This window comes from Salmo trutta, chromosome 10, assembly GCF_901001165.1.
Source record: "Salmo trutta chromosome 10, fSalTru1.1, whole genome shotgun sequence".
Classification (NCBI taxonomy): domain Eukaryota; kingdom Metazoa; phylum Chordata; class Actinopteri; order Salmoniformes; family Salmonidae; genus Salmo; species Salmo trutta.
The window spans coordinates 19370909-19395031 of record NC_042966.1 but is presented as its reverse complement, the minus strand read 5'-3'; the positions used below and the strand labels follow the sequence as shown (position 1 = coordinate 19395031).

The following is a 24123-nucleotide window of genomic DNA, read 5'->3' as shown; positions in this document are numbered from 1 at the left end:
GTTTATACCTTTTCTCTTGTTCCTTGTTACAAAGGTTCCTTTTCTCTTCTATAACCCTATTTCCCTATTATGTCAACATGTAAACAATGCGGTAAATAATGGTGTAAACAACACTAGAATCAACCGCCCTCGTACAGCACATTGTTTACACTGTGACGTCATAGTGAAATAAGGTTATCAATTGATTAGCTTTTCTCTTTCTTTCTAAATGTCTAAGGAATGTAGTTTACTTCCAAACATAGTTTTAACCCCCCCTCTCGTTGTCTATAAAGCGCTACTTATTGTTAAACTTATACAATAGTACACTTAGGAAAAGTTTGATTTGATTTAATAGTAATGTATTTTTTGGGCTGCACCATCTGCACAGTGCATGAACGGTAGTACAACATGTTTCTATGGCTTATGATCCATCCTGTGTGTTTGGTCATGGCCCCTGCAGCTCCTGTGGTGCGTTTGCAGATCCATTAGACCACACAGAGATCCCATTAGTGTCAAATACTGTTGATGAGGCCCTCTTACTTTGGGAGAACCACCCACATAAAATTGCCACTGAACCTTTAGCCCCAGTCATGGATCAACACTGCACACCTTACGATGTGACTGTTTGTGTGTGTGTTTGTGTGTGTGTGTGTTTGTGTGTGTGTGTGTATATACTTTCTGCTTGTGTGTGCGTTCCCCTCCTGGACTATAAAGTCACTCCAGTAAAATAGCTCTCCCTTGTCTTATCTTGATTGGCTGGGACAAGGCCGGGCGGAGAAAAAGGGGAGGCAGACTGATGGGTGAGGATTCACAGACACTTTCAGTCGCGTTCAGGACATGAGGGAGGACAGACAACAGAACCCTTGAGAATGAGCTTGAGACGAAGACAACTTAACCAAACACACAGCGACAGGCAGACGAGCCAAAGACAACTTTACCAAATACTAAGAAGACAATGATGACTTTGCTAATACACGTCAACTAGGTGAGGGACAAAGGACAAGTTAACTAATGCTTGTGAACTAGGACAGAGGACAACTTTACTAACACACGTCAACTAGGACAGAGGACAACTTTATAAAATACTAAAACTAGGAGAGATGTCGGAGAAAACTTTATCAAACTGATCACAACTTAAAAAGGAGTGTCTCGTTTAAAGCCTCAATGAGATGGGGAACGTTGCTCCAAAAGAATCCACAACTAGAATAAGTGCCTGGATATCTTTACTAAACACCTGTTAACCAAGAGAAGAACACTATTTATTCCCAAAACATTAAGAGTTACAGGAAGAATTTACCTTCAGAATATCAACCCACGCCTAAAAGAAGTGAAACAACGATCCTAAGAAGACGGCTCCATCTCAACCAGGCACCTATAAAAATGTACCTAAACCAATCACAAATCATCTTTACCCCAAAACCCACTGTTTTGAGGCAAGCCTACGTTGAAGAGAGAAGACACTGCCTTTCAAAAATCAGCTCAGAAGCCAAACACTGAGAGCAGACTACACCGTGAGTAAGTCAGCTTAACCAAGCACATAAAACGTTCACAAGTCTCAAATCATCTTTACCTGGAAAACCACATTGGTGAAAGGACTGGACACTTTAGAGAAGAGGCTGGTCCATGTGTTGGTTCCGTGTGGTGTGGATGCTGAGAGGTAAGACAAGGATGAGTGTGAAGAGAGCATCGGTGGCAGGCGGGTCGATGAGGTACCATCCAGCTTATATGTAAACAAAGTGCCATACCCATGCTACGACCAGCCTGGCACAGAGGGGGGTGGACACTGGGGAGTCCCACACTCTCTCCTTTACTCCTACTGCTCCTCTCCAGTCTGCAGGTAAGATGGTGAGCTGCACACACACACACACACACACATTAATATTAAGATCAATTTATTTGTCAGCACAAAGTCCAACTAAAATCTGCTTTATCCCAACGCCCCCGAAAGACACACATTGAGGTTAAGTGACTTGCTCAAGGTACAACGGCAGGCAATGGCTTCTAGGAATTGATAATAGCAACCCTCCGGTTGCCAGCTGACTTCCCAAACAGATTTTTTCCTCTCAGACCCGGGACTCAAACTGGCTGGCAACTCTCCGGTTGCTGGCTCGTCTCTCTAACCGCTTGGGTACCTGCCTGCCCATATGCAGACACATACACACACAAGCAGGGCACACACGTGCATATACTAATCTGAATTCAATTTCTCCAGAATATTGATTCTAAACCAGTTTTGGAGCCATTTGATATTTCCTTTACAACTTTTCCTACTTGTTTCCTGTCGGGAGTGCCAGTAAAAAATACAAACGTTTTTTATTTATTTGTTGAGCATTTATTTGAACATCTATAGTACATATAGAATATTCAGTAAAATATGAAAAAACTAATATTCTGTTAAAAAGGTGAATTGAAGTAATCTCACAAATATTCCAACCTCACAACAGAGAAGCATAATTTACTCCAGATTCCAGTTCTCCTTTATCTGATTGAGAGGATGAATTGCTACCGTTGAACTGTAAAACCATAGTCTATCTCACTGACACAGTGAGATGATAAGCCCTGAATTTATGGTATGAAATCTTTATTTTGTTTTATGCGACTGGGATTTGCAAGAACTTTGGAGTTGCTTAGCAACATGGCTATATGATAATGTACTGGGTGGCATGGCATGGCACACATATGGCCATGCATATCACTCCAGACATAAATATTATCACAAAATATGCAGCAAAATGTACCAGAACAGCCAGAAACGGACATACAGTATACAGCACAAAAATACACCGACACATTTCCAAAGTATGATTCTATCTGGGTAACTCCTAAAACTCTATACCTTCAGTATTACCTTGTGTACTTACGGTAAATACATCCCTTTAGTCAATAGTAGCTACATACTATATGATGAACATGATCTCAGTAGAGAACGCTCGGATTTGATTCCCAGGCCCTCAATTATATCAGCACCCTGTCCAAATATGTAACTGAGTTAAACTCAGAATCCCTTAAGTGTCTCAGTGGATTTTAAAGTGGAGAGCCCCTGTACCTTCTTTTCACCCCAGATAGTAGTGAGAGATCTGACAGACAGACAGACACACACACACTCCTCCGTGATAGCTGCTGTCCAGAAAACCTGATGACAAGAGACAGAAGGGGTCAATTGAAGCGTTAGAAAGTCAGGGCGCTCCTAGGATAGGACAGATCACATTGGAACAGGTGGTGGTGGAGGGGGAATAGAATGGACAGGCACAGGGAGGTTACATAGTTCAGATAGATATACAGTATGTATCCCCATTGGAGTGTGAAGGCAAGGCAGGGAATGTTGGTCAGAGAAAGAGTACCGCACATAGAAACAGAATCCATTGGATTATATATCTATGGTACTGTACCCCACCTGTGGAAAACAGATTCTACATGGGAAAACCTTGATTCTCTGTTTACTTTACGAAAAGAAGAGAAGGGTTGGTCTGCCACTAGAATAATTGAATTTATTATGTTTTGTCAATGTTTTATTTGTATAGAACATTGCCAAATCATGTGGTAAGATATCTTAAAGTATCTGCCCAGTTACCTTTCAAAGTTAATATTCTGTTAACTCATATCCAAATAAGGTTGTTGATACTCGTATTTGTGGCCAAAGCATAAATTGGAGAAAAAACACTTCAAAAACCGCACCTCAAACTTGTATCTCAAACAGACCATTTAAAAAATGCTTGCTATTTCCTCATAGAGCATAACGTAATCTTGAGCTGGCCAATCAGCAGTCTAGAAGAGGGTGAGCTAGCCAATCAGCGGTCTACTTGCGTTAATATTTTTTTCGACTGGTATACGCCCACACCATTAACCATTTTGTTGTTGGGGTATGCTCACACAATTGCAACACAGAAAAGCTGCTTTTTAACATACTTCATTAAAAAGATTTGTAAGGAAAATGTATAAGTCATATTTCATAGAAATCTGGAAATACTGGGCAGTCACTTTACATTTTGGACCAAGATCATGAATAGGCATAAGGTTGTGTTTACACAGCCACCCTAAGAACCCAAATCAGATTTTCTTTATACTTCAGAAATTCTTTGGAATGTTCAAACAGTTTTACATGTGACTAAAATCAGATTTGCGCATTCGCATTGATGTAGCCTCTGAAGTAGCAAACAGATGTAATGCTCATTTCCCATTACTACTACTGTAAATGTTGGGGTGGTTGTCATGGTAACAACAGGTCATGTGCAATAATGATGCATTCATAACCAAGTGGGAAGGTGGTATTTACCACATACAACTGGGGGAAAATCCACTTGAATGTCCCTCGTAATTACGAGTTGGAAACTCGTCTATCATCCCTGAGCTCCGACTTGTCCCACATGCTGAGGTCTGACATCACCTACTAAGGAAATTACCTCGATAACAGCATTTTCTGCAGTTAGATGTAAAAACTAAACATTATTTATAAAAATCTATTCTGTCTTTTGAACGCTATAATTGGTTTACAATCATGATGTCTGTACTTACAGCTTGTTGGCCATTAGTCAATCAGCGTTTCTCAATGAGTTCAAAGCACGTGAATGGATCCAACTTTTATTTACAAATTCACAACTGTTAATGACCACCTTCCCACTTGGTTATGAACGCAGCATCAAACCACTTAAGAGCAAAAAAATCGAATCTGAGCATCCAGACAGAGGTCGCATATGGAGGATCGGGTTTGTATCAGGATTCAGATTACACAGGAAGCCCAATTCTGATCTTTTGCCCAATCATTGGGTAAAAGATCAGAATTGCGCTGCCTGTGTAAACGCAGCCATATGGAGGTGGTACTGTATGAACTGGAAGTCAAAAGATTACATTCCCTGTAGTTCTTTTTGATGTTTACACATTAGGGAAAGATCAGATAGATATCAGCTATGCAAATAATTGTCCAAAGATCATAATTGGGCTGCCTGTGTAAACGCAGCCTAACTGAGTTACTGCTGGTCAAATCTCCCATTTTGATTTCTCTTCTCAGAGTAAATGAAACAGGTGCATTTACTTCTATTAGTTTAGACCACATGACATTAGGGTCTCGACTCAATCTGTATCGCCGAAGTTCAGCGCTATAGCACGATTAAAAATTTAAGACAATGTTCCTGCGTCTGCGGAGACTGCATTCAAGGTTAGCCTTGCATATGTCGGCTCAATCGGAAATTACCGTTACATTTCAATTGCACTACAGTGCTGAACTTCAGCAATACGGTTTGAATTGAGCCCAAGGCTTGTGAAATTGCCTACACAGACGCCTACCAAAGATGGAGGTTGGGTAGTTAGATAGCTCAACAGGAATTCTACTCAAATACTGCCATCTTGTGGACTCTCACTAAAACCACATTCCCCTCAGTCTTCCTGGCACATTGTTGGGGGTGGTAAAAATGTATAGTTTATCATAAAATATTCCTCTCTTTATAACTGTCTTATTTCACATGAAAGATGGTGGGCTCTGTGATTGATTTTATTTTATTAGGATCCCACATTAACTGACGCCACGAAGATGAAACTTGAAGAGTTGATCTCTAAACGGAATGAATATAGGGAGAACTGCACCAGGATTTTAGCAGAAAGCATTTTCTCAGAAACTGGTGAGCAGTTTGTTTTTGGCCCTGGCCAGTTCCATGTATCAATGTACCATTCTTCCCGCTACAATGTGTATTGTCATTTAATTGCAGCCACACTGTCAGGGCAGCAATTGATCTATATGGAAATTAATTTTCCGTTAAGCAATAGAACTGTATTATTTGTGTACTTTTCTGTTCGTCTCTTACTCTTTACTTGTTTGTCCTTTCAGGAATCTACTGTAACGGGATGGTTGACGTGTTTGTGTGTTGGCCCCACTCAGCCCCCGGTAACGTGTCAGTGCCCTGTCCTTCCTACCTTCCCTGGATTACAAAGGGTGAGTCTGGAGGCTTCATTCAGGGTAACTCAATCCATCAAATGCAATTTGGATTCAGAACTAACCATTCTACCGAAACAGCCAACTGCTATTTTTTTGGAGTGCATTAAATCTAAACTGGACATAGGTGGTGAAGTCAGTCTTTTTGGATCTTAAAAAGGCCTTTGATACTGTGAATCATGAGGTCCTCCTATCCAAACTATCCTCCCTTACTGTGTCCACTGAAGTCATTAGTTGGATGTATTCCTATCTGACAAACAGAAGTCAAAGGGTTTGTTTGGGGGACACTCAGTCGGACTCTCTTTACTATAACTTCGGGGTCCGACAAGGGTCAATATTAGGCCCCCTTCTGTTTACCCTCTATATAAATGATCTCACACTTGTTTGCCCACAAGTTAACATGCAGATGTATGCAGATGATACAGTTCTGTATGTACACAAAAAAATAGACAACTAGTTGTTAACAAATTAACTGAAGCTATGGTACATGTTTCTAAATGGATGACTAATTCTTGCATGCATTTAAAGACTGTTTGTATGTGTCACCGATGTGAAATGGCTAGCTAGTTAGCGGTGGTGCGCGCTAATAGCGTTTCAATCGGGTGACGTCACTCGCTCCGAGACCTGAAGTAGTTGTTCCCCTTGCTCTGCAAGGGCTGTGGCTTTTGTGGCGCGATGGGTAACGATGCTTCGTGGGTGTCGGTTGTTGATGTGTGCAGAGGGTCCCTGGTTCAAGCCCAGGTTGGGGCGAGGAGAGGGACGGAAGCTATACTGTTACATATGTACTTCTATAAGAAATCCATTGATTCTTCCCAACAAGCTGTTCTTGTTAATGAGGAGCGTCTGAAAGTTGTGTCTAATTTCAGGTATCTCGGCGTCATTTTGGACTCCAACTTGACATTTAAGAAACATGTGAAGAAGGTGCTTAACACAGTCAAGTATGGATTATCCAACTTTAGGCATGCTATAATCTTCTCACATTTGAGATATTGCCTCACATGCTGGTCACAGGCAGGAGCCACTAATCTGAAACCAATTGAATCACTTGATAACAAACCAAACAATTACCACCATTGTCATATAATTTACATAGATCATTTATTTAGTCTGGATAGCTTTAAGCATGATGTAGAGCCTTGCAAGCCTTGTCTTTAAGATCCTGAAAGGTCTTGTCTCTCCACCCCTATGCCGGCATATCATGCTCAAGGAAAGCACCTCCAGGATAACAAGGGCAGTAACTAGAGGGGATTGCGTTGTCCCTTTTCGACACAGTAAAATTGTTCAAATGGCCTTCTCTGTTAGAGCTACAATATACTGGAATGCAATGCCCATGGACTTGAGAAGCTGCACTGATTATTGTATTTTCAAATGTAAAATTGAAAACTAGGCTCAAATCTATCCAAACCTGTACACATGAGTTATCTGTGATTCCTCATATGTAAGACGACAGTTGATGATAGTGTTGTTGTTGATGTTGTTGTTAGAATGATATATTTTGTATTGTTTTAGTGAGGATTTATATAGTGGCTGTGAAAACGCCCTTACCTGCCCAGGTGCAAATTAGCTTTTGGCTAACCCCGGCTAACCCCGGCACATTTACATGGATGTTTCATTATTGTAATATTGATGTTGATTTATGCGCATTGTCCCTTATGAATAAATAAATATCACACATATCCATACATTCATACATCTATAACGTCATGTGATGTCACAACACAACATCATAACATTTCATATAGTACCACGCAATTAGAAGCACAGTTAAATGTGCCTTCCAACATGGTTGGAACGTGAGCAAATCTCTCCATAACCGATCTAGTCATTCTGCTTCTCTTCCTGACCCAGATGACTCCAGGAGAGTGTACATGGAGTGTCTGTCCAATGGGTCCTGGCGACTCCAGGAGAATTCTACGGATGTCTGGCGGGAGAAGACAGAATGTGATAACCAAGACTTCTTTAAACCCGAGGTGAGGAAAAGGCTGTGAGAGGAAACAGAGTGGAGACTTGCCTTGCATTTGGAAAAGGCCTTGCAACTGAAACGTCAAAAATAAATCATACCCCAGTTCAAAATTTACCATTTGTATTTTATTAGGGATCCCCGTTAGCTGCTGCCAAGGTAGCAGCTACTCTTTCTGGGGTGCAAACACATTAAGACACTTATATTACACATAAAACATAAAAGATAAAACAGTACATGCACTGTCACACCACCACATATCCACAACACAAAATGTATGATACCACTATACAACAATATTACAATGTAAGTGTGTGTAGAGTGCGTGTGCCAGCGCCCGTGTGCTTATGCGTGTGTCTGTACCTGTGTGTGTGTCTCTTCACAGTCCCTGCTGTTCCATAAGGTGTATTTCTTTCTGTTTTTAAATCTGATTCTACTATTTGCATCAGTTACCTGATGTGGAATAGAGTTCCATGTAGTCATGGCTCTATGTAGTACTCTGCACCTCCCATAGTCTGTTCTGGACTTGGGGATTGTGAAGAGACCTCTGGTGGCATGTCTTGTGGGGTATGCATGGGTGTGCGAGCTGTGTGCTAGTCGTTTAAACAGACCGTTCGGTGCATTCAGCTTTTCAACACCTCTTAAAAAAACAAGTAGTGATGAAGTCAGTCTCTCTTCCACTTTAAGCCATGAGAGATTGCCCTGCATATTATTAATGTTAGCTCTCTATGTACAGCCACGCTGCCCTGTTCTGAGCCAATTGAAAGTCCCTCTTTGTGGCACCTGACCACACAACTGAACATTTACATTACATTTACATTTAAGTAATTTAGCAGACGCTCTTATCCAGAGCGACTTACAAATTGGTGCATTCACCTTATGATATCCAGTGGAACAACCACTTTACAATAGTGCATCTAAATCTTTTAAGGGGGGGGGGGGGGGGTTAGAAGGATTACTTTATCCTATCCCAGGTATTCCTTAAAGAGGTGGGGTTTCAGGTGTCTCCGGAAGGTGGTGATTGACTCCGCTGTCCTGGCGTCGTGAGGGAGCTTGTTCCACCATTGGGGTGCCAGAGCAGCGAACAGTTTTGACTGGGCTGAGCGGGAACTGTGCTTCCTCAGAGGTAGGGAGGCGAGCAGGCCAGAGGTGGATGAACACAGTGCCCTTGTTTGTGTGTAGGGCCTGATCAGAGCCTGAAGGTACGGAGGTGCTGTTCCCCTCACAGCTCCGTAGGCAAGCACCATGGTCTTGTAGTGGATGCGAGCTTCAACTGGAAGCCAGTGGAGAGAGCGGAGGAGCGGGGTGACGTGAGAGAACTTGGGAAGGTTGAACACCAGACGGGCTGCGGCGTTCTGGATGAGTTGTAGGGGTTTAATGGCACAGGCAGGGAGCCCAGACAACAGCGAGTTGCAGTAATCCAGACGGGAGATGACAAGTGCCTGGATTAGGACCTGCGCCGCTTCCTGTGTGAGGCAGGGTTGTACTCTGCGAATGTTGTAGAGCATGAACCTACAGGATCGGGTCACCGCCTTGATGTTAGTGGAGAACGACAGGGTGTTGTCCAGTAGTCTAGGTGCGACAAATCTAGGGCCTGTAGGAGGGATAGTTGCAAATCATGCAGCGCCTTGTGTCACGATCGCAGATTTTAGAGAAACAACAAATGTCGGTACATATAAGTGTCTAACATCGCCTGAAAGCTTACATTCTTGTTAATATAACCACACAGCCCAATTTACAGTAGCTATTACTGCGAAAAAATGCCATGCTATTGTTTGAGGAGAGCTCCTAACAACAAAACACTTTTTTCACCGCAATAGGTTTGATAAATTCACCTCTGAAGGTGAAATGTGTACTTACATTCTGAAATCTTGCTCTGATTTATCATCCAAAGGGTCCCAGAAATAACATAAAGTGTTGTTTTGTTAGATAAAATCATTTTTCATATCATTAAAAGGTCCATATGGCATGCACGTTCGATTTAGTATTTCCACTCGTTCAATTTGCAAAGAAAGGAATCTTTAAAAATCTAACCCTAAACGTTGTTTCAACCAGTCATATCACGTTCGTATGTATTCCTCAGAGATCCTAGAACGTAACCAGACTTCCCTATATCATTAGGGGTGTAGTATATCCTATAGGACACCAAATTTGGTCAGAGAGTGATGCCTTCATGGCACGCCAATGACGCGGGCGGTCTTCACTTGATCGACTCTAACTTTGTCAAATAAGCAATAAGCTAGCTAGATAGTCAATGAGCTGGGCTTTACGGGAGTATCCGGGAAACCCCGTATCTGTCGCAAAATGTAGCTGTTAACCTTGTGTGACAGCCAGCCTTTTCCTTTTGGAAAAAAATTCTAAGAATATGGAGAGTTATGAAGTTATGAAAACTGGTTGTTTGCAAATGTTGAACTTATAATATGGCTACTAATACTGAAAAAGCTAAATCAAAGTCCAAGTATACAGATTTGATGATATTCTTGCAGAAAAGTGTAATATTAATGTAAATGTCTCTTTCATGATTTGCCCAAATGTACCTGGGTGACTTCACACTAAATGTCAAGTAGTTTGCTCACTCTTCAAGTTATTGAAAAAAGGGGGCTATCCCTAAGAAATGTTTAACATGTCTTGACCCTGAAAGTTTACAATCCAGGGTTCTCCAAGCTGTTTAGTCACATCAACTTGCTCAAATTCCACATAATTCATTACAATATTTAGTTGTGGTTTAGGGTTTAGTGAATGATTTCTCTCAAATACAATTCTTTTAGTTTTTGAAATATTTAGGACTATAGGCTGACCACACCGCTCGCGTCGCGTGCTCGAGCGTTGCAAAATAAATGTAGAAATCTATGTTATTCAATTATTGCACCCACACTGCTCACGCGCGTCAACAAGAGTCTGCAGTGCCAAGGGCTAAAATAGAATTCCTTTCTATTTCTGACGCAGATCGCGCTGAAAGTCCTGTCTCTCCCATCCCCTCATTGGTTTATAGAAGCGGGTACCCACGTGCCATCTCCTCATTGGTTATACCCACGTGGGTGATTGAAAGACGAACTGTGTTGCTGTTCGGTGTAGTAATACTATGAAAGTTTAGATGCCAATCACCATTTAAGTTCAAAGATGAAAAAGCCTGGAAGGAGGAGAGATGACTAGAAACAATTCGGTTGACCGTTTAATGTGTGGATTAATTGTCGGAGTAGAGGACCTTGTGCATTTCAGGTAAAATAACAACTCAATGTTTATATCCCAGGACATGTTAGCTAGCAACAGCAAGCTTGCTAAATAGGACAAATTAGCTAGCAAGTGCAAGCTAACTAGCTAAATTGCCATAAATGTTTTATGCTTTTTGACCTGTTCCCAAATTAATGTAATTGGTTCAGAGTTTGTTTTGATATTTTAACCTGCGTGTCGTGATCGCGTTTGGTGTGGGGGGACAAAATGAATGTACGCACGATGGTGCTCGCGCACAGCCGGTTTGGGTTCCGTGTAACTTATTCCTTGCCACCCATTCTGAAAATAACTGCAGCTCTTTGTGAAGTGTTGCTGTCATTTCAGTCACTGTAGTAGCTGATGTGTATAGTGTTGAGTCATCTGCATACATAGACACCCTGGCTTTACTCAAAGCCAGTGGCATGTTGTTAGTAAAGATTGAAAAAGTAAGGGCCCTAAACAGCTGCCCTGGGGAATTCCTGGTTCTACATGGATTATGTTGGAGAGGCTTCCATTAAAGAACACCCTATGTGTAAAGCCATAGCAAATACGTTTTTCCAGCAGCATACTAAGATCTTTAATGTCACAAGCCGCACTGAAGTCTAACAAAACAATCTTTTTATCATCAATTTCTCTCAGCCAATCATCAGTTATTTGTGTAAGCACTGTTGAATGTCCTTAAATATAAGTGTACTGAAAGTCTGTTGCCAATTTGTTTACAGCAAAATAGCATTTTATCTGGTCAAACACCATTTTTTCCAAAAGTTTACTCAGGGTTGGTAACAGGCTGATTGGTTGACTTTTTGAACCAGAAAAGGGGGCTTTACTATTCTTGGATAGCGGAATTACTTTTGCTTCCCTCTAGGCCTGAGGGAACACACTTTCTAGTAGGTTTAGATTGAAGATATGCAAATAGCAGAGGCAATATTGTCCTCTATTATCCTCAGTAATTTTCCATCAAAGTTGTCAGACCCCGGTGGCTTGTCATTGTTGATAGACAACAATAATTGTTTCACTTCTTCCACACTCACTTTATGGAATTCAAAATTACAATGCTTGTCTTTCATAATTTGATCAGTTATACTTGGATGTGTAGTGTCAGTGTTTGTTGCTGGCATGTCATGCTTAAGTTTGCTAATTTTACCAATGAAAAAAACATTAAAGTAGTTGCCAATATTAGTGGGTTTTGTGATGAATGAGCCATCTGATTCAATGAATGATGGAGCTGAGTTTGCCTTTTTGCCCATAAATTAATTTAAAGTGCTCCAAAGTTTTTTACTGACATTCTCTATATAATTGATGTTTGTTTCATAATCTAGTTTCTTCTTTATATTCAGTTTAGTCACATGATTTCTCAATTTCTCAATTTGCAGTATATTTGCCAATCGGTTGTGCAGCCAGACTTATTTGACATTCCTTTTGGCCTCATTCCTCTCAACCATTCATTTTTTTCAATTCCTCATCAATCCACAGGGCTTTAACAGTTTTAGCAGTCATTTTCTTAATGGTGCATGCTTATTAGTAACTGGGATAAGCAATTTCATAAATGTGTCAAGTGCAGTGTCTGTTTACTCCTCATTACACACCATGGACCAACAAATATTCTTTACATCAACAATATAGGAATCACTACAAAACCTATTGTATGACCTCTTATAAATTATACTAGGCCCAGGCTTTAGAACTTTGGTTTTCCTAGATATGGCTACAATATTGTGATCATTTACATATACATTTAAGTCATTTAGCAGACGCTCTTATCCAGAGCGACTTACAAATTGATCACTACATCCTATGGATTTGGACACTGCTTTAAAGCAAATTTCTGCAGCATTAGTAAAGATGTGATCAATACATGTTGATCATTTCATTCCTGTGCTTATTTGTAACCCTGGTAGGTTGATTGATAACCCGATACAGGTTGCAAGCACTAGTTACAGTTAGAAGATTTCTCTTGAGTGGACAGCCTGATGAAAGCCAGTCAATATTTAAATCACCCAGAAAATATACCTCTCTGTTTATATCACATACATTACTGGTCAAAAGTTTTAGAACACCTACTTCCTCAAGGGATTCTCTTTATTGTTACTATTTTCTACATTGTAGAATAATAGTGAAGACATCAAAACTATGAAATAACACATATGGAATCATGTAGTAACCAAGAAAGTGTTAAACAAATCAAACTATATTTTCTATTTGAGATTCTTCAAATAGCCACACTTTGCCTTGATGACAACTTTGCACACGCTTGGCATTCTCTCAACCATCTTCACCTGGAATGCTTTTCCAACAGTCTTGAAGGAGTTCCCACATATGCTGAGCACTTGTTGGCTGCTTTTCCTTCACTCTGCGGTTCGACTCATCCCAAACCATCTCAATTTGGTTGAGGTCGGGGGATTGCGGAGGCCAGGTCATCTGATGCAGGCCTGATGATCTGACGCAGATCACTCTCCTTCTTGGTAAAATAGCCCTTACACAGCCTGGAAGTATGTTGGGTCATTGTCCTGTTGAAAAACAAATGATAGTCCCACTAAGCCCAAACCAGATGGGATGACATAATGCTGCAGAATGCTGTGGTAGCCATGCTGGTTAAGTGTGCCCTGAATTCTAAATAAATCACAGACAGTGTCACCAGCAAAGCACCCCCACACCCCCATAAAGACACGGCGGTTGGAACCAAAAATCTCCAATTTGGACTCCAGACCATAGGACAAATTTCCACCGGTCTAATGTCCATTGATTGTGTTTCTTGGCCAAGTCTCTTCTTCTTATTGGTGTCCTTTAGTAGTGGTTTCTTTGCAGCAATTCAACCATGAAGGCCTGATTCACACAGTCTCCTCTGAACAGTTGATGTTGAGATGTATCTGTTACTTGAACTCTGTGAAGCATTTATTTGGGCTGCAATTTTTGAGGCTGGTAACTCTTGAACGTATCCTCTGCAGCAAAAGTAACTCTGGGTCTTCCATTCATGTGGCGGTCCTCATGAGAGCCAGTTTCATCATAGCGCTTGATAGTTTTTGAAACTGCACTAAAAGAAACTTTCAAAGCTGTCATCAAGGCAAAGGGTGGCTACTTTGAAGAATCTCAAATATATTTGGATTTGTTTAACACTTTTTTGTTAACTACATGATTCCATATATGTTATTTCATAGTTTTGATATATTCACTATTATTCTACAATGTAAAAAATTGTACAAACAAAGAAAAACCCTTGAATGAGTAGGTGTTCTAAAACATTTGACTGGTTGTGTACATTATCAACCATTTAACACGTTATCCAGAAACTGACTGTTAGCACTTGGTGGTCTATAGCAGCTTCCCACCAGAATGGGCTTTAGGTGAGGCAGATGAACCTGTAGCCATATTACTTCAATAGTATTTAACATGAGATCCTCTCTAAGCTTTACAGGAATGTGGTTCTGAATAGTGTATAAATGGCAACACCTAATATTTTTGCATTTCTGTCTTTTCTGTAGATGTTATAACCATGTATTGCTTCCATTGTATCATCAAATGTAATATCTAAGTGAATTTCAGAGGTTGAGGTCAATTGCCTCTTTTTCACTTCTTTTTTTCCATGTCTGTGTCTTTCAGGAGGATGAGTGGTTTCGCCATGCAGCCCTGAGGGTCATCTCCATCGTCGGCTACTCTCTGTCCCTCTCCTCCCTCTCTCTGGCCACTCTGCTCATGGGCATTCTCAGGTTAGTGTCAAGGGGCCAGAGCGCAGGGGTCAGGGGGTTAGGCACATGTTAATGATGATTATGATGAATTCTACTATCGTAGGGCGATGACACAACTGCAAAGCAATGACATACTCCTTAGTCACGGCATTGATTCAAACCCACTGGTCAGTGTTCAATGTCATTAATTGATAATAAAATATAAAATGGATACCAGGGGAAGCAGAATAACAAGATTACATATTATGTTATTGATCACTATAAACCACAATGGATTGCCTATGTACTGAGCATTCATCTTAGTCGCATAATCACATAATCAATTTCCACACTAAATAGTCAGTGGTGGGTTTGCGTCAATGCCAACCTCTGTCTCTTCCAGGAAGCTCCACTGTACGAGGAACTACATCCACATGAATCTGTTTGTGTCCTTCATGTTGAGAGCCATAGCCGTCTTCATAAAGGAGATCGTGTTACATGTCATGTACACCAAGCTACCCAGTGACGACCAAGGGTGGAACTCATACTCCAATTCAGTGGTACTCATGTCCTGTAGAGTTTGTTTTAAAAAAAAATCAACCATGCTGGCCTTCAGAATACTTATTTGTTATGATAGAAGAAATCTCGGGCACCCAGAACAAAATCTCAGGTGTGCTCTTACGTTAACGTCTGTCACAAGAGACTATTATGTAAAATAAATGTATTCAACAAGGATAAGGCACTGTAATATATCCTATTACATCTAATATCTCATCTTCCTGTAGATAACGGTGGTATGTAAGGCCTCTCGGGTGTCCATGGAGTATTTTGTAGCCTGTAACTACTTCTGGCTCCTGGTAGAAGCAATCTTCCTCCAGACCCTCCTGTTCACCGACGTCCTCACCAAGAGACGACTGCTCAAGAGATACATGCTCATTGGCTGGGGTATGGTTCTAAATGTTTATAAGATACATGTTAATTGGCTGAGGTAAGGCGCTAATGTTTAAAACGCACATTCTGATTGGTTGGGGTAAGGCTCTAATGAAGATAAGTTGTCAACCTATGGCGACAAAATACTTTTGCTCCTGCTAAAGGTACTCCATTCGTGTTTGTGGTGCCATGGACTGTGAGCAAAGTTCTATATGAAAATAAAGGGTAAGTATTTTGGGAGAATTTCCACCACTCATTTCAAGACTTCTGATCATATTTATGTCTGCTCTCGTAAAGTAATCAATCAGTACTGATCTGTGTAAATACCCAATAGTCTATGATACAAGCTGATGCTGTAGGCCCAAATCTTGCTTGAATCTCTCCTGTCCTAAGGTGCTGGAACAATGAGAATAGATGGATCTGGTGGATAATACGGGGACCCATCACTTTATCTGTGTTGGTGAGTAGCAACCTACAATATATAACCTATAGCAACCTCCTGTATCACCACTCAACTAATGCTCCACTGATATCTAAGAACGTGACACAACGATAAATCGTCTATCAAACCATGACTCTACAGTGTACTCCAAAAGTGCACAAGACTGACACACTGGGGGCATCAGCTCTTGTGAGATTTCCTGTGATTTTTCACTGATTTCACACCGATTTTGGGATGTCTAAGATCAATAGTTGAGACCATGTGACATAGACGTCAGCCAGAGCAGTGGGTGTCAGAATCAGTCACAAGCATGTCATATAGGGCAGAATGGTTACGGTGCACTGATCCCAATAAGATAGGGCTTCTCCTCTTAAAGACACAGTTTACTTTTTACACACCAGCCTCAAAACATAAGCATCTCCTACTGTTTTACAGAAAAAATATATAATTGATTTGTGTTGCAGGTCATTTTCTACATATTCATCAAAATACTAATGTTGCTGCTCTCAAAGTTAAAGGCAGACCAAGTGAAATTCACAGACTACAGATACAGGTAGGCTACGGTCACTCTAAAGGTTTACTCTAATCTGTGATAGTAGTAGCCAGCACCCTCAAGCAACTATTTTATTTGAGCCCCAGTTCAGTCTGAATGCCAAAACTCCTTTCCTTTTCTCTGTTAGCTTGGCCAGGGCTACGATAGTCCTGATCCCTCTACTGGGGATCCACGAGGTAGTTTTCACTATACTGATAGATGAGAGTGTGGAGGGAAGCAGCCGCTATGCCAGGAACTTCATTAACCTCACCCTTAGCTCCTTCCAGGTAAGAACTGATAACAAAATGGCCACCTTCCACAAGACCATAACAAATGTTTAATTGTTCCTGTTGAGTAAAGAAAGGAAAACATCCTGATCCCATTAAGAACTGCATTTAGAGGGAAAGAATTTGTCTTGATAATAAATGCAAATGGTCTGGTAGAGTTTGTTACCTTGAATACAATCATTATGTGTCATACCTCTCTCTCAGGGATTCTTGGTTTCTGTGCTGTACTGCTTTGCCAACGTAGAGGTAACTGTCCACAAACTAGCAGTTCAATTTACTGTAGCCTAAGTGTTAGCTTAACAAATCGTTCTAATCGTAATAGAAAATAATAAATAAATACAAGTAAAAACATAAATAAAAATCTGTTATCTCCAGGTCCAGACGGAGCTGAAAAAGCGATGGCAGCTCTTCCTGTTCACAAACCACTTCCAGGTCACGCCCTGCATCGACTTCCAGGGCGAGCCCCTCAAACATCTGTGGAAGTGCTCTAGAGGCCGACGCCCCCATGGCTCCCAGCAGAGCGAATCATATGAGGAGGGGGGTGGGCCTGCCACACACTCCCACTTGCTGCAGGTGGCCTTGCAGGGGCAAGGAGGGCGACGAGAGGGGGAAGGAGGGGAGGTGTCAGGGTGGCGAGATAGGGAGAGAGACACGGGAGGGTTGGAGTTCCACACCAGGAAGAGCCTGTCAAGTAGCGATGGAGAGATGACGCTGGGAGAGACCATGGAGGAGATACTGGAGGAGTGCGAGTTCTGACCTCCTCCATCTTGTGGACACTCCTTGTCAGGGTTGGTTAGGTTATCTGTCCAAAATTGTAATCAGTAATGTAACTTTTGGATCACCCAAACTCAGTAACATAATCTGATTACTTTCAGTTACTTTTGGATTATTTTCCCCAGAAGAGGCATTAGAAGAAGATAAAAAGGATCCATCAAACGCATTTGGTGTGTCATCATAGTGGTCTCTGACTTGTGGTCAGACTCGCTCAGGTGGAACGAAATTAAACTTGCGCCTTTTTTCAATGCTGAATTGCTTGTCATTAAAGAAAACCGAAACAAACATCCATTCTGAATTTAAAAGTAATCCAAGAAGTAGTCATCTAGTTTCTCAAAAGTATCTGTAATCTGATTACAATATTTTAGCTGTTTTTTTTTTATCAGTTACTCCCAAACCCTGCTACTTCCCTTTCTGGACTGTTATGAACTGTTAAGGTGCCTTGTCGGGTGACAGATGGGGAGAATCTCAATTGCATACTCCTTGTGTCTTCACTCCTCGCCTCCTTCTCAAAACCCATTTGAGGAGAAGGTCAAAGGGGAGAACCCTGGCTTTCTCGTCCAATGGGGTTTGAGAAGGAGGCGAGGAGCGAGGACGCGATACAACTCATTGCTTGGATAGACAATGAGATTGGTGTTGTTGTATCATTGTACAGATTCTTTGTATAGTACCTTTGTGTATCGTTTTGTTTACGTGTATATGAGTAATGTTCCACTATATAAAATATGAGTTTTATGAAAAATCATAATACATACACTGAGTGTACAAAACATGCTCTTTCCATGACATAGACTGACCATGTGAATCCAAATGAAAGCTATGATCCCTTATTGATGTCACTTGTTAAATCCACTTCAATCAGCTTAGATGAAGGGGATGAGACAGGTTAAAGAAGGATTGTTAAGCCTTGAGACATGGGTTGTGTATGTGTGCCATTCAGAGGGTGAATGGGCAAGACAAAATATGTAAGTGCCTTAGAACGGGGTATGGTAGTCGGTGCCAGGCGCACCGGTTTGAGTCAAGAACTGCACCGCTGCTTGGTTTTTCACTCTCAACAGTGTGTATCAAGAATGGTCCACTACCCAAAGAACATCCAGCCAACTTCACACAACTGTGTGAAGCATTAGAGTCAACATGGGCCAGCATCCCTGTGGAACACTTTCAACACCTTGTAGAGTCCCAGACAAATTGAGGCTGGTCTCAGGGCAAAGGGGGCTGCAACTCAATATTAGGAAGGTGATCCTAATGTTTTGTACACTCAGTGTAGATTTATGTACATACTTTTTATCATAAAAACAATCAAATTACTAAAATAAACTTTATTACATAAAGGTACTTACTGCAGGTATATAAACACAATAGAGCATTAACAGGTAAGTGTACATTTTTTGTTGTCAGAAAATGTTGATATTGAAAAGGACAGTCTGAAGGATACGTGTTACAGTTAATGTGCATGATGTGGGTATTATGTATTTGTCATATCTAAAAACGTATAGTGATACATTAAAGAAATCTTGTATTACCGTTTGTGTTTGAAACAAGTCTCTGATACTGATTACAAAATAATAAAAAGGTATACGGCAACGACACACAACAGATACAGCATGGGGGGGGGGCAGGTACCCTAGTGGTTAGAGAGTTGGGCCAGTAACCGAAAGGTTGCTGGATTGAATCCCCAGGCTGACAAGGTACAAATCTGTTGTTCTGCCCCTGAACAAGGCAGTTAATCTGCTGTTCCCCAGTAGTCTGTCATTGTAAATAAGAATTTGTTCTTAACTGACTTGCCTAGTTAAATTAAAAATAAAATATACCAGATGGACAAGGTTTTCAGATGGCACACAAGTGCAAGTAACATAGTCAGTGCTCAAATTGAGGGGGTATGCGGGGGCACCCAGCACCACTTGTTTGAAAAAAGGGCAAAAAATGTTAGCTTAAAAATGTGAAGGCAAAAAAATGGATCCTGATAATATTAAGCAATCTATACCAATGCTTTTTGCCCTTTTTTAACAAGTGGTACTGCGTCCCCCGCAAGGCTAGGGACAAGCTGTGATTTCCACGAGAAAGACGCGACTTCAATGCACTTATCTTTGGATGTCTTTGGTTCGTCTATGAAATTCAGAAACTGAGTTACGACCTTCTAAAGTTGAGGAATAAAAAAATGATTTTGAAGTGTAACACGCTGTTTGGAGGGTTCAGGGAGTGTAACATCAGCTATAAGACAAGACATGGACATGAGACAGCATCAGGAGCTCACAGGAAGTGACTTTATTCTGGGTCAGGCAACCACCATCCCAATTAGTTCACGTGATAGACAGGAATTTACACACGTGAGGCCTTTCTAATCAATCATGAATATCCAGTTCTCATGCTTACAGAAGTAATAATAATAACTTACATTAGCAGAGCACTTTTCATTTACAGATGTAAATCACAAAGCTATTCACGTTGAGAGCAACTATTTAAATAAAAACGCTTTAATAAGAGGGCTAAAGATAGCTAGCGGTCTAGTACTATACAAGATACACAAAATAATAAGAGAGGCGACAAGGACCAAACAATAGAACTTGAAACTAATGTACAAGACCAACAACAGACACCACAACATAGATCAGATTAAGTTAAAGCCAGTTTGAAGAAGTGATTCTTGAGCTCAGACTTAAAGACAGTGGTGGTCTGAACATGCAGAGATGGGGGGGCTCGTTCCAGAGCCGGGGGCCGAGGCAGCAGAATGCTCGGTCACCCATTGTTTTTAAGCATGTCTTTGGGACTTGATCATTTCACAGGAGTGACTGTGAAGACTGTTTGGGGCTGAGGAGTTCACTGAGGTATTGGGGACCAAAGGCCAGGGTTTTGAAGACTAACAGGATGATTTTGAAGTTGATTCTGAATTGGTTGGGCAGCCAGTGGAGAGAGGCTAGAATAGGGCTGATGTGGGCAGATCACCGGGTTCCTTTGAGGACCCTGGCAGTTCTGCACAAGCTGCAGCCTGTGGAAGCTTTTTGAGGGGAGACCACCAAGGAGGGCATCGCAGTAATCGAGTCGTGACGTGACGAGGGATTTTAACAGCTTTTCCAGAGCAGGTTTGGAGAGAATAGGAAGAAGCCGGGTGATGTTTTTCAGGTGAAATAATTATTTTTCGCAGACAGATTTTAGGTGGTCGAAGAAAGTGAGGGAGGGGTCTAGCAACACACCAAGGTCAGAGACGGAGGAGGACAGTGGGATGGAGTGGCTGCCCAGGGTAAGGGTGGCGATGGGACTGGTTTTGGTGTGATGGGGAGTGCCTAATGTGTGACTATGTTGCTATCAATTGAGCTAATCACTTTCTGAAAAATATGTTTATCTGAACTGATACTTGACTCATGACACATAAGATTTCATGAGTCATGTTACACGATGTAGAATTGCAGGAAATTAGCTTCAAAATAAAAACAATTTCCTAGGGCCCTGAATTAAACAAAACCATATTTCTGTGGCAATTTTAATGTATCTCATTGAACAATAATTTAAACAGGCCCAAATGCAGGCTCTGGTCAGCATTTTTGCCTCCAGCCTCATATTTCCGACACATCTGTTTAGTCTTTCACCATAGCTAACGTAAGTCAGTGGAAAAATACTCTTTCCTTAGAATGGGCAAAAATATAGGGTAATTAGTGTGCTTATGTCAGCAAGAACACTACTGTTATTCTCCATACATCTATTATTCCACTTCTTCACAGTTTTGCCGGTGCAACTACTTGTTTTAAGCTATGTCCTGGACAGTGTTGTAAGTCATAAAAATTATAAAAGGCTATATGGAAATGCCCACACATGCGGAGATCATCCATTCACCTACTCTGCGTCTCACAAAGACATGGCGGTTGGAACCAAAAATTTCAAATTTGGACTCATCTGACCAAACGACATATTTCCACAGGTCTAACGTCCATTGGTAGTGTTTCTTGGCCCAAGCAAGTCTCTACTTATTATTGGTGTCCTTTAGTAGTGGTTTCTTTTTAGCAATTCGACCATGAAGGCCTGATTCATGCAGAAATGTTCAAAGTTTTTAACATTTTCCAGATTGACTGACCTTCATGTCTTAAAGTAATGATGGACTGTCGTTTCTCTTTGCTTATTTTAGCTGTTCTTGTCATAATATGGACTTGGTCAGTAACCAAAAAAGTGTTAAACAAATCCAAATATATTTTAGATTTTTCAAAGTATCCACCCTTTGCCTTGATGATAGCTTCAAACCAAATAAAATTGTATTGGTCACATACACATGGTTAGCAGATGTTATTGCGAGTGTTCGAAATTCTTGTGCTTCTAGTCCCGACAGTGCAGCAATATCTAACATGTAATCTAACAATTCCACAACAACTACCTAATACACACATCTAAGTAAAGGAATGGAATAAGAATATATACATATAAATATATGGATGAGCAATGACAGAGCGGCATAGGCAAGATGCAATAGATGGTATAAAATAAAGTATATACATATGAGATGAGTAATGCAAAATATGTAAACATTATTCAAGTGGAATTATTAAATTGACTAGTGATCTATTTATTAAAGTGGCCAATGATTTCAAGTCTGTATGTAGGCAGCAGCCTCTCTGTGTTAGTGATGGCTGTTTAACAGTCTGATGGCCTTGAGATTTATTTTTCAGTTTCTCGGTCCCAGCTTTGATGCACCTGTACTGACCTTGCCTTCTGGATGGTTACGTGGTGAACAGGCAATGGCTCGGGTGGTTGATGTTCTTGATTATCTTATTGGCCTTCCTGTGACATCGGGTGCTGTAGATGTCCTGGAGGGCAGGTCGTTTGCCCCCAGTGATGCGTTGTGCAGACCGCACTACCCTCTGGAGAGCCTTGCGGTTGTGGGCGGTGCAGTTTCCGTACCAGGCGGTGATACAGCCCAACAGGATGCTCTCAATTGTGCAATTTCAGTTTGTTCGTGATGTGTATGCCGAGGAACTTAAAACTTTCCACCTTCTCCGCTGCTGTCCCGTCGATGTGGATAGGGAGGTGCTCCCTCTGCTGTTTCCTGAAGTCAATGATCATCTCCTTTGTTTTGTTGAAGTTGAGAGGTTGATTTCCTGACACCACACTCCCAGTGCCCTCACCTCCTCCCTGTAGGCGGTCTCATCGTTGTTGGTAATCAAGCCTACTACTATTGTGTCGTCTGCAAACTTGATGATTGAGTTGGAAGCGTGCATGGCCACGCAGTCATGGGTGAACAAGGAGTACAGGAGGGGGCTGAGCACGCACCCTTGTGAGGCCTCAGTGTTGAGGATCAGCAAAGTGGAGATGTTGTTTCCTACCTTCACCACCTGGGGGCGGCCCGCCAGGAAGTCCACATTCTTGGCATTCTCTCAACCAGCTTCACTTGGAATGCTTTTCCAACAGTCTTGGAGTTCCCACTTATGCTGAGCACTTGTTGGCTGCTTTTCTTTCACTCTGCGGTCTAATTCATCCCAAACCATCTCAATTGGGTTGAGGTCGGGTGATTGTGGGGGCCAGGTCATCTGATGCAGCACTCCATCACTCTCCTTCTTGGTAAAATAGCCCTTAAACAGCGTGTTGGGTCATTGTCCTGTTGAAAAACCAATGATAGTCCCACTTAGCCCAAACCAGATAGGATGGCGTATCGCTGCAGAATGCTGTGATAGCCATGCTGGTTAAGTGTGCCTTGAATTCTAAATAAATCACAGACAGTGTAACCATCCTCTGCAGCAGAGGTAACTCTGGGTCTTCCATTCATGTGGCGGTCCTCATGAGAGCCATTCATTGTAACGCATGATGGTTTTTGCGACTGCAATTGAAGAAACTTTCAAAGTTCTTCATGCCTTAAAATAATGATAGACTGTCGTTTCTCTTTGCTTATTTGAGTTGTTATTGCCATAATATGGACTTGGTCTTTTACCAAATAAGGCTATCTTCTGTGTAACCCCCCTTCCTTGTCACAACACAACTGATTGCCTCAAACGCATTAAGAAGGAAAGAAATTCCACAAATTAACTTTTAAGAAGGCACACCTGTGTCACGATTCCCACCGACGGTGGCGCCCCCTCCTGCTCAGGTGGCGCTCGGCGGTCGTCGTCACCGGCCTATTAGCTACCACTGATTCCCTTTTTGGCTTTCCCTTTTTGGTTTTGTGCACCTGTGTTTAGTTTGGTTAATTAGCGGGGCTATTTACGTTAGCTGGTCCGCTTCCGTGTTGTGCGGGCTTATTTCCATTGTGACGGTTCATGTTCGTGTCGGCGCTATTTTACGCCGTGTGTACTTTCTCCCCTGTGTTTGGGAATATTTTGTTTGATGAGTGAGTGTACATTAAATACGCCACTACCCTGTGCTCGCTGCTTCCTGTGCCTCATTCCTTCACCACGACTGCCAATCCGTTACAGAATCCCACACCATGAAAAGGCATGGAATCAGCAGG

General features: G+C 41.5%; 1 protein-coding gene across 1 annotated transcript; it reads left to right on the top strand.

Moving 5' to 3' along the window:
• Nucleotides 1–718: 718 nt before the first annotated feature.
• On the top strand, nt 719–18523 carry glp2r (glucagon-like peptide 2 receptor). The gene is made up of 13 exons (XM_029764777.1): nt 719–1816; nt 5477–5591; nt 5798–5902; nt 7751–7872; nt 14670–14776; nt 15138–15294; nt 15520–15679; nt 15829–15889; nt 16058–16124; nt 16571–16659; nt 16787–16925; nt 17130–17171; nt 17301–18523. The coding sequence occupies exons 1-13, from the start codon at nt 1727–1729 to the stop codon at nt 17679–17681; spliced, it is 1635 nt and encodes a 544-aa protein (XP_029620637.1). The 5' UTR covers nt 719–1726; the 3' UTR covers nt 17682–18523.
• Nucleotides 18524–24123: the final 5600 nt, after the last annotated feature.

Coding starts and splice junctions, on each gene's coding strand:
- glp2r (XM_029764777.1), top strand. CDS start 1,727: ATGCTACGACCAGCCTGGCACAGAGGGGGGTGGACACTGGGGAGTCCC. Junction 5,592..5,797: donor AAGCATTTTCTCAGAAACTG/GTGAGCAGTTTG, acceptor TTGTCCTTTCAG/GAATCTACTGTAACGGGATG. Junction 14,777..15,137: donor CTGCTCATGGGCATTCTCAG/GTTAGTGTCAAG, acceptor TGTCTCTTCCAG/GAAGCTCCACTGTACGAGGA.